General features: G+C 42.9%; 1 protein-coding gene across 1 annotated transcript in view; it reads right to left on the bottom strand.

Annotated features, from left to right (window-relative positions):
* Positions 1-9,585: 9,585 nt before the first annotated feature.
* The window catches only part of LOC134221817 (uncharacterized), a 34,131-nt gene continuing 30,082 nt past the window's right edge, over positions 9,586-13,634 (bottom strand). Inside the window, exon 3 of the mRNA XM_062700994.1 lies at positions 9,586-9,736. Coding sequence (XP_062556978.1) covers positions 9,617-9,736 — 120 coding nt within the window. The 3' untranslated portion in view covers positions 9,586-9,616. The remainder of the gene's footprint in view (positions 9,737-13,634) is intronic.

Genomic DNA, 13,634 nt, shown 5'->3' with positions numbered 1-13,634 from the left:
CGGTGTCTGGCGGCGAAGAATGAACCACGAGCTCGAGTCCCATCGAAGGGAAAGTGGTTACCTCCAATACATTTTCCAAATCAATATCTTCCACATAACGTACATTTTCACATATGAGTTTTCATAACACGAGAGAAGTCAAAATTGCACCTTAGGAGGAGAGATTCCATTATTTTCATCATTTCACATCTATTTGTGTCCATTGCATTCATTTCTGCGATTTCTGAAAAAAAGTTCGATTTTATTTTTTCAAGGAGACCTGTTTCATGCGCTGGTTGGGTGATATAATCATCAATTATTGACTATTTTTCACTTCAACGCATTTCACAATGCTGGTTCGTTATGTACACTTCTCTCCTATGAAACAAAACGAAAATCAAAGCTTGTGTTTCTATACTTTAATGTCAGTCAACAGTATCAGTTAGGTAAAAAGCCAAAAACTGGCTGGAAACCAACATTCAAGAGAGATCAGTTACTTTCGGGCTTTTATTATTCGCATGTTTTTTTTTGGCCCGCAGCGGGGTTTTCCATCAGTACTCAATCAACATTGTCGATGTCGGCAGCTGGCTCGGTGCTCGTTATTTTGCGTCTAGTGAGATCAATTTGTTTCGCTCCGCCAAAGGAAACAGACGTACAACTTAAAATTAAAATTGATGTAAAAAAGCACTTTGAAGCACAAAGCAATATATTCGTAACTAGTTACATAGTAGTGAAGCTGTAATTTGTATACACTTAACATATAATATTGAGGAAAATTTGTTTACTTTGCTGAATAATTCCTTTCAAATACAAATTTGGTCCAAAATTCATGACTGATCGAAAGCGGTTTTCCGGCACGAATCAATGTACCAATTCTGAAAATTTTTTGAATTTGAATTTCGTTTCAACTTTCAACTTTAAAGCTGCTCCAGCTGTAGGAAGTTTGGTAAAATAATGTTGGAAGCTTGGTATAAAATCGCTTCAAACAATTTAAAAATATAAGAAGACCAATGTATAAAGAACTACAAATCGATTCCAAAATGTTCGATTGTGTTTCCAAAAAATGTAATAAAATTAATAATGCAGTTATGCAGTTAGATTATTTAACAATTAATTTATTCATGTTTTCAAAAAAAATACTTGAATAGCTATAAGGTATGAATTTCAATCCCAAAATAAAAAAGCCGTATAAATTTCAACAAATTCTGCACTCATTTTTGTTTCAATGTTTGTTTTCTGTGGTTCGCCGTACCGAACTCTTTTAGAAAATAAGCTAATGTACAGATAACAGAAGTACACACTTAGTCAACAGGGAAATACATTTTTCTACTTCACTGTTGAAACTGAGTAAGGCAAAGCTCTGAAGTGAAATGTCTTATGTATCCTGTGATTGATCCGCATTAAATTTTCAATATACCACATACGCACAGGTTTTCATTTGACCGCAATCATGTAATAGACGAAGAGCAGCAGGACATTCCGAGTATCGGATATCGGGTCTTATACATATATGCGTGATATGCTCAATAGGCTCACGATGCATTTTTGGCATGGATCGAAAGGAAAACAAAAACTCACGAAAAAACAAAGGCTTACTCGTTGGAAAAGAAGAAAGGATGGAACAGAAATAAATTGAATTTTTCCTGGTGAGAAATTATTTCATATTATCGAAAGCGGCAGCGGGTCTATAAATATGTTTTATATTTATACTATTTGCTTGGATTTCCCATTTTTCCTAGCTACTTGTTACCAATGCAGAATCCTCGTTCGTTTCACAAACGAGAATTCGTTCATCCCATAAATATTTATGATTGTTGTTGTGGAGTGTCTTCCTTTGTTGGTGCCGGATGAGCTCCTGACGTATCGTCCTCTTTGGGGGCGCGAACCTGCAGAAGGATCCAATATTGCATTGGGCTAGTTTGTAATGTTTTGCCGAATATATTTTTGTTTTGTAATACAGATTTTATGAGTTATTAAAAATGAAATAAATAGGTTTTATTAATAGCAATACACTTCTAGCGTATGTCACATTTTATAGCAATTCTGTAAAATAACCAATCGAAATCTTGGCATAGCGAAATTGCTTGTTTCTAGTACAGATAGAGTATGAGATCTCACAATTTGCAAAGTTTTCCCTACAACACCTGTATAAGATCCTAGCGTTTTTAGACAGATTTTGGTAGGTTCTTTTACACAGAAAAGAAGGTTCTTACGCAGAGTAAGAAAATCTATCATTTGCTGGTTGGGTGTACATACAAAATACTCTATTGCGTTAGTGTGTCCCGTTCAAAACTACAGGCGAGAGTATTTATTGAAAAATTAATTCATTCACAAAAGTTTCTCCACATTTTTTTTACGGCTGGGATCGAATAATTTCCAAAATCTTGTCTAACTTCCCCATTTAAAAATACAATCATTGGAAAGTTAGGTACTTTTCACCAAAGCGACAGAAGACTCAGAACATTCTCAGCTTATTTTTGCACATATCCATTGATTGATCTAAAAGTGGAATGATCGAATAAAAATAATCGATCAATGAAAAACAATTTCCAAACTGACCCACTGCGGATCCACTCATATAAGATTTTTGTTACTAGCATCTACGTTACTAACATGTACGTACCAGCGGCACGCGTTCTTATGATGGGAATATAGAAAGCAGCACGTGGATCAATATGTAATGTTGACTCGTGTGCATATGGAATGGATGGGTGGTATAGATTTGATGATTATAAAAACACACTAAATATGAATCAGCTGAACAAAAGTGGATAGTTCTGTTCAACATTTCTAACACTTTTTTACACTGTTTATTATGTTTGGGATCAATTTACAAAGGATTGATGAAATGCTCGAAATGGAATAATTCAGTGATCCTTAAAGTGCGGCCCGCGGTCCTCCAAGCCTTTTCCTGCGGCTCGCGAAGGATTTCAGGAAATACACTACATGTGGCCCGTTGTTCACCATTACATGACAAGAAAAGCTTTTCATTGTGTCCATTTTTTTGTCCAATTGAATGTTCTTTTAAGTATGTTATTTGAAAAAAATCACAGGAAGAAAGTATTTTTTTGAAATTTTATTCAATTCAAATTTTTTTACTATGCTTTAAAAATAAATTGGAAATTAAAAACAGGTATGGAAAGTATACTGTGGCCCGTTTCAACAATTCAAAATTGCAATGCGGCCCTCGATAGTAAGCATGCTGGGAACCACTGGAATAATTTAAAGCTGAGACAATTATTTACTGGCCATCTTACTGACATCTCGTCAGTAAGCGCTAGACGTCCACATCTGTAGGTATTCCCGAGCAGGAGAAATTGGCTCAATTATACCTAATTCTGTTATTGATACCATACTCTGTTATGAACTAGCCCTGCATAAGAGGTAAAATACAAAAGGAATAATACCTAAAACTAATATGCACAATGCTTAAGCCATACCATTACATTGGAAATGATTAAACTGGAATTTTTTGTCTATTTGACTAAATTCGGACTTAGAAGCTAGCATAGAAGCAGAAAAAACCCTAAGCCAGTTAACGCAAAACCTTAAAACTTTTTGAATTGCGCCGATCAGGGCATATACAATTCTGTAAGCTTTTTATACAAATATTGTATAAAAAGCTTACAGAAAATAATATAAAATAACAACAATTGTATTAAAATCTTCGGAAATTGTTTATGCCCAATTATTATACAGTTTCTGTAAGATTGTCATGCAGAACTGTATTAAAATCTGCCATCCGCTGGTTGGGATAGATGGAAATGTGTTTTTATGACGTTTACTTACACACATATAGACCTGTGCGCTCTGAAGTTCCTCCAGGAAGTTCCTCCCGGAATTCCTCCGAAAATTCGTCTCGGAATTCCTCCGGAAGTTCCTCCAGGAATTCCTCCGGAAGTCCCTCCGGAAGTTCCTCCGAAAGTTCATCCCGGAATTCCTCCAGGAATTCCTCCGTTAGTTCCTCCAAGAATTCCTCCGGAAGTTCCTCCAGGAATTCCTCCGGAAGTTCCTCCCAGACTTCCTCCGAAAATTCGTCCCGGAATTCCTCCGGAAGTTCCTTCAGGAATTCCTCCGGAAGTTCCTTCAGAAATTCCTCCGGAAGTTCCTTCAGAAATTCCTCCGGAAGTTCCTCCCGGAATTCCTTCTGAAGTTCCTCCAAATTCCTCCGGAAGTTCCTCCGGAATTCCTCCGGAAGTTCCTCCTGAATTCCTCCGGAAGTTCTCCCGGAATTCCTCCGAAGTTCCTCCCGGAATTCTCCGGAAGTTCCTCCTGAATTCCTCCGGAAGTTCCTCCCGGAATTCCTCCGAAGTTCCTCCGGAATTCCTCCGAAGTTCCTCCCGAATTCCTCCGGAAGTTCCTCCGGAATTCCTCCGGAAGTTCCTCCGGAATTCCTCCGAAGTTCCTCCGGAATTCCTCCGAAGTTCCTCCTGAATTCCTCCGGAAGTTCCTCCCGGAATTCCTCGGAAAGAATCCCCCCGGAAGTTCTTCCTGTATTTCCTCCGGAAGTTCCTCGGAATTCCTCCGAAGTTCCTCCCTGAATTCCTCCGGAAGTTCCTCCCGGAATTCCTCCTCGAATTCTCGGAAGTTCCTCCCGAATTCCTCCGAAGTTCCTCCGGAATTCCTCCGGAAGTTCCTCCCGAATTCCTCCGGAAGTTCCTCGGAATTCCTCCGGTTCCTCCCGAATTCCTCAGGAGTTCCTCCGGAATTCCTCCGAAGTTCCTCCCGGAATTCCTCCGGAAGTTCCTCCTCGGAATTCCTCCGAAGTTCCTCCCGGAATTCCTCGGAAGTTCCTCCGGAATTCCTCCGGAAGTTCCTCCGGAATTCCTCCGGAAGTTCCTCCCGGAATTCCTCCGGAAGTTCCTCCTGAATTCCTCCGAAGTTCCTCCCGGAATTCCTCCGGAAGTTCCTCCTGAATTCCTCCGGAAGTTCCTCCTGAATTCCTCCGGAAGTTCCTCCGGAATTCCTCCGAAGTTCCTCCTGAATTCCTCCGGAAGTTCCTCCCTGAATTCCTCCGAAGTTCCTCCCGGAATTCCTCCGGAAGTTCCTCCCGGAATTCCTCGGAAGTTCCTCCGGAATTCCTCCGGAAGTTCCTCCGGAATTCCTCCGAAGTTCCTCCTGAATTCCTCCGAAGTTCCTCCCGGAATTCCTCCGGAAGTTCCTCCGGAATTCCTCCGGAAGTTCCTCCCGGAATTCCTCCGGAAGTTCCTCCCGGAATTCCTGCGGAAGTTCTCCTGAATTCCTCCGAAGTTCCTCCGGAATTCCTCCGGAAGTTCCTCGGAATTCCTCCCGGAAGTTCCTCGGAAGTTCTCCGGAATTCCTCCGGAAGTTCCTCCTGAATTCCTCCGAAGTTCCTCCCTGAATTCCTCCGGAAGTTCCTCCTGAATTCCTCCGGAAGTTCCGCCCTGAATTCCTCCGGAAGTTCCTCCCGGAATTCCTCCGGAAGTTCCTCCTGAATTCCTCCGGAAGTTCCTCCTGGAATTCCTCCAGGAAGTTCCTCCTGAATTCCTCCGAAGTTCCTCCTGAATTCCTCCGGAAGTTCCTCCCGGAATTCCTCCGAAGTTCCTCCCGGAATTCCTCCGGAAGTTCCTCCCGGAATTCCTCCGGAAGTTCCTCCGGAATTCCTCCGAAGTTCCTCCTGAATTCCTCCGGAAGTTCCTCCGGAATTCCTCCGGAAGTTCCTCCGGAATTCCTCCGGAAGTTCCTCCCGGAATTCCTCCGGAAGTTCCTCCTGAATTCCTCCGAAGTTCCTCCGGAATTCCTCCGGAAGTTCCTCCCGGAATTCCTCCGAAGTTCCTCCTGAATTCGAATTCCTCGGAAGTTCCTCCTGGAATTCCTCCCGGAATTCCTCCTGAAGTTCCTCCGGAAGTTCCTCCCGGAATTCCTCCGGAAGTTCCTCCTGAAGTTCCTCCGGAAGTTCCTCCCGGAATTCCTCCGGAAGTTCCTCCCGGAAGTTCCTCCCGGAAGTTCCTCCCGGAATTCCTCCGGAAGTTCCTCCCGGAATTCCTCCGGAAGTTCCTCCCGGAATTCCTCCGGAAGTTCCTCCCGGAATTCCTCCGGAAGTTCCTCCCGGAATTCCTCCGGAAGTTCCTCCTGAATTCCTCCGAAGTTCCTCCCGGAATTCCTCCGGAAGTTCCTCCTGCAATTCCTCCGGAAGTTCTCCTGAATTCCTCCGGAAGTTCCTCCCTGGAATTCCTCCGAAGTTCCTCCTGGAATTCCTCCGAAGTTCCTCCTGGAATTCCTCCGGAAGTTCCTCCTGGAATTCCTCCGAAGTTCCTCCTGAATTCCTCCGAAGTTCATCCTGGAATTCCTCCGGAACTTCCTCCTGGAATTCCTCTGGAAGTTCCTCATGGAATTCCTCTGGAAGTTCCTCACGGAATTGCTCCGGAAGTATCTCCCGGAATTCCTCCGGAAGTTCCTCCTGGAATTCCTCCGGAAGTTCCTTCTGGAATTCCTCCCGAAATTCCTCTGAAGTTCCTCCGGAAGTTCCTCCCGGAATTCCTCCGGAAGTTCCTCCCGGAATTCCTCCGGAAGTTCCTCCCGGAATTCCTCCGGAAGTTCCTCCCGGAATTCCTCCGGAAGTTCCCCCCGGAATTCCTCCGGAAGTTCCCCCCGGAATTCCTCCGGAAGTTCCCCCCGGAATTCCTCCGGAAGTTCCCCCCGGAATTCCTCCGGAAGTTCCCCCCGGAATTCCTCCGGAAGTTCCCCCCGGAATTCCTCCGGAAGTTCCCCCCGGAATTCCTCCGGAAGTTCCCCCCGGAATTCCTCCGGAAGTTTCCCCCGGAATTCCTCCGGAAGTTCCTCCCGGAATTCCTCCGCGGAATTCTCAAGTTCCCTCCTCGGAATTCCTCCGGAAGTTCCTCTCGGAATTCCTCCGGAAGTTTCTCCCTCAATTTCTCCGGAAGTTCCTCACGGAATTCCTCCGGAAGTTCCTCACGGAATTCCTCCAGAAGTTCCTCCCGGAATTCCTCCGGAAGTTCCTCCCGGAATTCCTGCGAAAGCTCATCCAGTAATTCCTCCGGAAGTTCCTCCAATAATTCCTCCGGAAGTTCCTCCCGGAATTCCTCCGGAAGTTCCTCCCGGAATTCCTCCAGAAGCTCCTCCAGTAATTCCTCCGGAAGTTCCTCCAGTAATTCCTCCGGAAGTTCCTCCAGTAATTTCTCCGGAAGTTCCTCCAGTAATTGCTCTGGAAGTTCCTCCAGTAATTGCTCTGGAAGTTCCTCCCGGAATTCCTCCGGAAGTTCCTCTCAGATTTCCTCAGGAAGTTCCTCCTGGAATTCCTCCAGAAGTTCCTCCCGGAATTCCTCCGGAAGCTCCTCCCGGAATTCCCCCGAAAGTTCCTCCCGGAATTCCTCCGGAAGCTCCTCCCGGAATTCCCCCGAAAGTTCCTTCCGGAATTCTTCCGAAAGTTCCTCTCGTAATTCGTGCCAGAATTCCTCCGAAAGTTCCTCCCGGAAGTTCCTCCCGGATTTCCTCCGGAAGTTCCTCCCGGATTTCCTCCGGAAGTTCCTCCCAGAATTCCTCCGAAAGTTCCTCCTGGAATTCCTCCGAAAGTTCCTCCCGCAATTCCTCCGAAAGTTCCTCCCGGAATTCCTCCCGAAGTTCCACCCGGAATTCCTCCGGAAGTTCCTCCAGAAAATCCTCCAGAAGTTCCTCCAGGAATTCCTCCGGAAGTTCCTTCGAAGGCCACTGCAAGATGGCAAAATCGGCATCGGTGACATGAACGCTTAGGTAGGAAGGGAGGAAATCTGGCATCACTGCTGGTTGTAGTTGTGTTCTACCTCGATTGCAATTTTTATTTATGTTTTTGTTGTTCTCAATTTGCTTTTAACACTCTATCTAGCACTGAGGAAGCCCCCGCACCAGCCAACTCAGTCGCGCTCTCCACAGACACCTTTGTTCATCGTCATCGTCTCAGTCCTGAAGTTGGTAATGGTATAGGGGGCTTCCAATCTCCAACGTCAGGCAAGTACAGTTGTGATATTGACCATCTGGTACTTGAAATTACTCCACTTTCCAGTTTTGGACGCCCTGCTGAATCGCCGACTATTGCGTGTACATCTAATCCAAGACTATTCGTGCCAGGTATGCAGGAAGTTAATCAGTCTCTCAACCCACTCTTATTTCCGGTTGACAATCGTTATGAAGCTCTCCAGTCTGCAACTTCTACCGACTCACTCGAAAGCTCATCTAACATTCTTCGAGCCTACTACCAGAATGTGCTTGGACTAAGGACAAAAATTGATACTCTACACAACTTTTCGGTTCACTCTACACCGTCTACAGGACCGACCGATCTAACCTGAACAGTAACAAGTCACGTGGTGGAGGAGTATTGATTGCTGTCTCCAATAAAATGGCCAGCTACATCGACCCGGCGCCTATCTCCGAAACGCTCGAGCAGCTGTGGGTTGTTGTTGAAATTCCTCAAAAAACACTAAGTGTCGGTGTAGTTTACCTGCCCCCCCGACCGAAAGAACGATTGCACGATTATCAACTCGCACATCGAATCGGTGAGATCCATCTCATCTCGAATAGGTTTCCAGTCTCCTGCTCTTCTGTTCGGTGACTATAATTAAGCGGGTCTTCATTGGTGCTTTCCCAACAATGGTACAATGACAATGGCTAACGCTTCATACGTTTTGCAGCCTCCCTGGTGGTCCGAAGCACTTATTTTTCCCCGCAAGAATATCCACAAGGTCACATGAAGAACCTCTAACCAAGAAACGGAGAACCAAATCGACTACGTTCTAATCGATGGTAAATTTATCTCCGACATCACGAACATCACGTTTGCACTTACCGCAGTGCGAATATTGATTCCGACCACTACCTCGTTGCAGTATGCCTGCGCTCAAAATTCTCAACGGTGTTCAACACGCGTCAGAGTCGTCCGCCGCGGCTAAACATTGGGCGCCTACAACTTCAACTACAAGACGGTAGACTAGCAGAAGACTACGCGCAGCAGCTGAAAGTGGTACTTCCATCGGAAGAGCAGCCAAGCGCAGCTTTTCTTGAAGAAGCCTGATATTCGATCCGCCGTTATTGGTAGCAACCGCTGCACAATAGGCACGGTGCCTCTAGATCAGAGAAACGACTGGTATGACGACGAATGAGAGCAGGTAATGGAATAGGAGATTGCAGCATAGGTGATATTGCTACAACATTGCAAGAGGGCGAACGGAAATGTGGCGGAACTGACATAACTTGTTTTTCCGGAGTAAAAAGCACCAGCAGGAATATCGAGACTGTGATGTGACAGAGCAACTGTACCGCGGAGCAACTGTACGCCTTGGTGTTTTTTAGTTCTGTAATGGCTTTTCTAACCTCATCTTGTGTAGGCGGCTCACAACTTGTCAATCATCGCTTTTGAACTGAATAACTTCCAACCAAATGATGGTACATTACATATTTACCGCATATTCGTCGCATGGGATTGGGAGTAGGTGCGTCGTATGGGAATTGGGTTTTTGGTAAATGTACCAATCCCCGCAAACCATCATAGTTGGATATGTTTCAATCCTGCCGTTACATTGCTTCAGTTAGAAGCGGTGGTGCTGTAATAATCGTTTGGAAAATCATTATTATTTTACGATAGTACTTCATTATTGCTTTTATTTGGTTTCATGCTACGATATTATGGCTGGCCGGAATGAGTGAGTGAGTGGGGCCTGCTGTCAACCATGGGTAAATGGTTTGAATGCTGTTCAACTGTGTCCCCATCGTTTTGCTTCGACATGATGCTGACTTTACTGTCCTGGAAAATTACAATGTTTAGAATTAGGTTATAAAAGTGGCGAAAACGGGTTTTACGAGGATCTCAATGGGTGTAAAAGTGTTTAAATTTTCCATATCAGTGATGAAATACTATCAATAATTGAAAGTTTTATTTCGCTTTGTGATGCAATTCTGCTTTTTCGGAAAACAAACTCGCTCGTAAATATTTAATTTTGATTTTATCAATTGACCGTTTTCCGCCCAGTTAACTTTTCCTTTGATTCACCGACCAAAAGCCATGCAGAACATGCAAACCGGCTTGCGTTGACCGGGAGCATGGAATAGTGTCGATTTGAACAGAAACAACAAACAATTCGCCGATCATTCGCATTGTGCTTTCCAACCGCATTAGTCATCAATTTTAATTTAACCATTCTTGCGTTATCGGGGACATTACTTTTTAATATTATCATCACCACCATTATTGTAGCCGATTTTCATTACCGGTTGGCCGATGAGCCGGATCGTATGAAAACTATGTTCGAATGGTATTCGCTTTGTACGAATGGCTGCTCTATTCCTGTGCGGTGGTTAAAGAACGGTCAACGATGGGGCAGATATGTAGTTGGCGATGCTTTGTATCTAGCGGTGCCGTAGCAGCGAATTTTCCGTTGTGAAATTTTAAGCTTTCTGGCAAAATCGATAATCACACACCGGATGCGATCCCAGTCGGGTTGTTTGATTCTGCTAGATGATGGGGTTACCAGGAAATTGTGGATTTATTCCGACCTCGAATTTAGTTAGGCGATTTTACACTGGAAGAGAACAATCTAGAGTCTTATCTATAGAAAAAAAGTCATATTTTCCTTCTCCTCAATGGCTCTACATTCCAACTGAAACATGACCAGCTTTTCTACTTAGCTTGAAAGCTTTTCTATGCCCTCCAATTGCATGAGTATGTGTCTTGTGTGGCAAGTACAATGGATACACTATGCCAAGGGAATTCCAACCGAAAACATTCTAGACCGAACTCGACATCTCCGGATTGGATATCCTACCAAACTTTGGATAGAGCTTCAATTTATGAAGATTTACATCGATAAATGAGCTCAATCACAGCATCTTGCCATATATTCTAATCTTAAACTAAAATTGATGTTAATGTAAAGAGACCATACGATACGCTCTTGATCCCATACTAATTATTCTATTAGACTGAGTTGGTAACCCTACTTGCTGATACCATCCAATCCGCATAGCAAGAAAGCGATTATTCGCATTAACTCCGTGTCGTCGGTTCACAAACCCCAGAACATGACCATCGTGCCATCCCAGGGGCGACAATTCGAATATATCGTTACAGGTTTTCACTTCTGTTATTGCTGCGGTTGGCTAGCAATAGAAATGTTTCTGCTGTGTTGGAGGTCGATGCTGCAACGTAAATGTTGGTGGGAAGAAATGTGATTTACTTTCGTCATTCTAAGGTTGTTTTTGGTAGTTACATACGCGTCGAACGTAATTTCTTTTGAAGCAGAGAGACCAACTGAACTGATAACTCTTTACTTTTCAACGCAATTTATGCAAACTTTGTGTTATTTGGTAGTCCAGAAAGTCGCAAATGTATTGCCCGTGAGTAGTCTTATAAAAATATTACAGATAATACGGAATAAAGCTTTTTTGAAAAGTCGTGAATAAATGGATTTCAAAAAGTGCCTGGGCAATGCACTCCATCTTAACCAAAAATGTTTCATAGCCCTTCATTAGTACTTTATCAATCCCATAATCCCATAAAAACCAACGTAAGTCTCAGTTCAATCAAAGTTAATTGCCTATTTCCGGGGATTAAACCACCCGACTTGGACGTTAATTTACAATGTTATGGAAACTCATATGTGAATATGTACGTTATGTGGAAGATATTGATTTGAAAAATGTATTGGAGGTAACCACTTTCCCTTCGATGGGACTCGAACCCATGACCCTACAGTACGCTAGACTGGTGCTTTAACCAACACAGTTGGTGATGAAGAATGTGTACAGCCACCAGACATTCTAAATACTCACGCTCCTCTAATGTGAACGTGTACGATTATGGTTAGTTATAGTATTCTAGAAATCAAAGTGGGGCGTTTTGGCCAGATGGGGCGCATTATACCGTCTTACCCTAAATACACTGTATTCTGCTTTAACACGATTTACATTTTCTTAATTTTGCACTCATCTTAAATGTTTAACGCGTATTAATTATCATGTGATTTTTCTTTAATTTATTCAGCATTTTTTGAAACATGTTGCTAAGATTTTGGTGGTAAATTGAAGTCACACGATCAAAAATACGAGCGAAAGAAAATCGCGTAAGAATCAGAATCCTGTGTATAGAGATTGCAATTGTGCTTTTAACAGAGTTTTTATATTTGGGAGCGTCCACAAATTACGTAACGCTTTGAGGGGGGGGGGGTGGCCAAAGTGTGACGATCCATACAAAATTTTCAGACGTTTCATACAAAAAGTGTGACATAGGGGCGAGAAGGGTTTGAAAACAGTGTTGTTGAAGAGCGAAAAAATCGCAAAAGTAAAACGAATTCCACTCGGTCGAGTAGCAGCGACCAGCGAAGAATTCATTTTGCCTTTCTTGCGTTCTATTCTTCAGCAGGCGAATGAATGCAGAAAACGAACGTTGGTGTGGTTCATTCTTCATTTTTTCGTTTTCCTTTGCGACTGTCTAATGACTTTGGCTCGCCCGATGATGCGTATGCTGTTTGACGTGCGGCTTGCTCTTCGCGAAGAATCATAATTCTACTCGCTTCGAATGCAAGCATCGCATTGGTGGCAAAAACTATCTGAGACTGAGGCATGATGTAAAGACTTTCTAGCAGATAACAATTCATGTTTACATTTTACTTATTTTACACTATTGTCGGATAGAGTTGAAATATGTATGTAAAAGGTAGGTTTCAGAATGTAATACATAGATATATTAAGACTTAGCTTTTTTATAAAACATTTATATGACGTAACATGGTCGGAATTTTGTCAGGAAAAAAAATCATTTCATATTAATTCATGCGTATATTTGTTGTGAAATATCCTCAGTTACGGGGTTGAGGGATATCCGATACGATTTGCAATTAATTAAATCTGCTAAACGAAAGCTTTTTCTTTGGCGCTTGTTGCAATTTTTCAGAAACTCGACCACATGCCATGGCGTTACAAACCACATTATTCGGAGTCGCGTTTGATGCGGATGTTGTGATCAAGAATATTTACATGGATTTTAGGATTTGCGCGGCACATTACGTTACACCACACCGTCTTAATTGTAATGAATCAAATGTGTTTGAATATAAGCGCAACATGTGAAATGAGTAAAATGTGGCACATGGACTGCCCATGATTTCATAGTTGACGTATCAACCATTCTGAATTTCAGCGAATATGACTTACTACGCGTTTACAAGGGTAACTCAACCGCTGTAGCATCAATACGTTGCATGATTCAAATCTCATTTAAGTGTCTATGGGTTGACATGTGTTGAATTTGTGATGTTTGTCCGTAAATCATCCCAATTACATCGGAAAGTGCAATGGTTGATACGTCAACTATGAAATCATGGGCAGTGGAATTATTTCGTTAAATACACGTCCATAAAACTAGGAATGCTCTCGATAAAAATATTATTCAATACAACCAACGACAAGCTGCATATGAACTTCAACGTTGATAGATTGTTTAGCTGTGAAATTCATAGCTTTAATAGAATACATGCTGAATAATATGCTAGACAGATATTTTTAATACTTAATTTCGGTGATTTTTCTATAATAAAATAAGTCGGGATCGACTTGCGATTTGGACGTTACTTATTTTGTAAACAAACTTTGGCGAATTCCTGTTATATCAATAATTTCCTGCGAAAACTACGGTATGTATCTAACAG

The sequence above is a fragment of the Armigeres subalbatus genome, chromosome 3 (genome assembly GCF_024139115.2).
Source record: "Armigeres subalbatus isolate Guangzhou_Male chromosome 3, GZ_Asu_2, whole genome shotgun sequence".
Taxonomy (NCBI): Eukaryota; Metazoa; Arthropoda; class Insecta; order Diptera; family Culicidae; genus Armigeres; species Armigeres subalbatus.
This window is presented reverse-complemented; position numbering and strand designations above follow the sequence as displayed.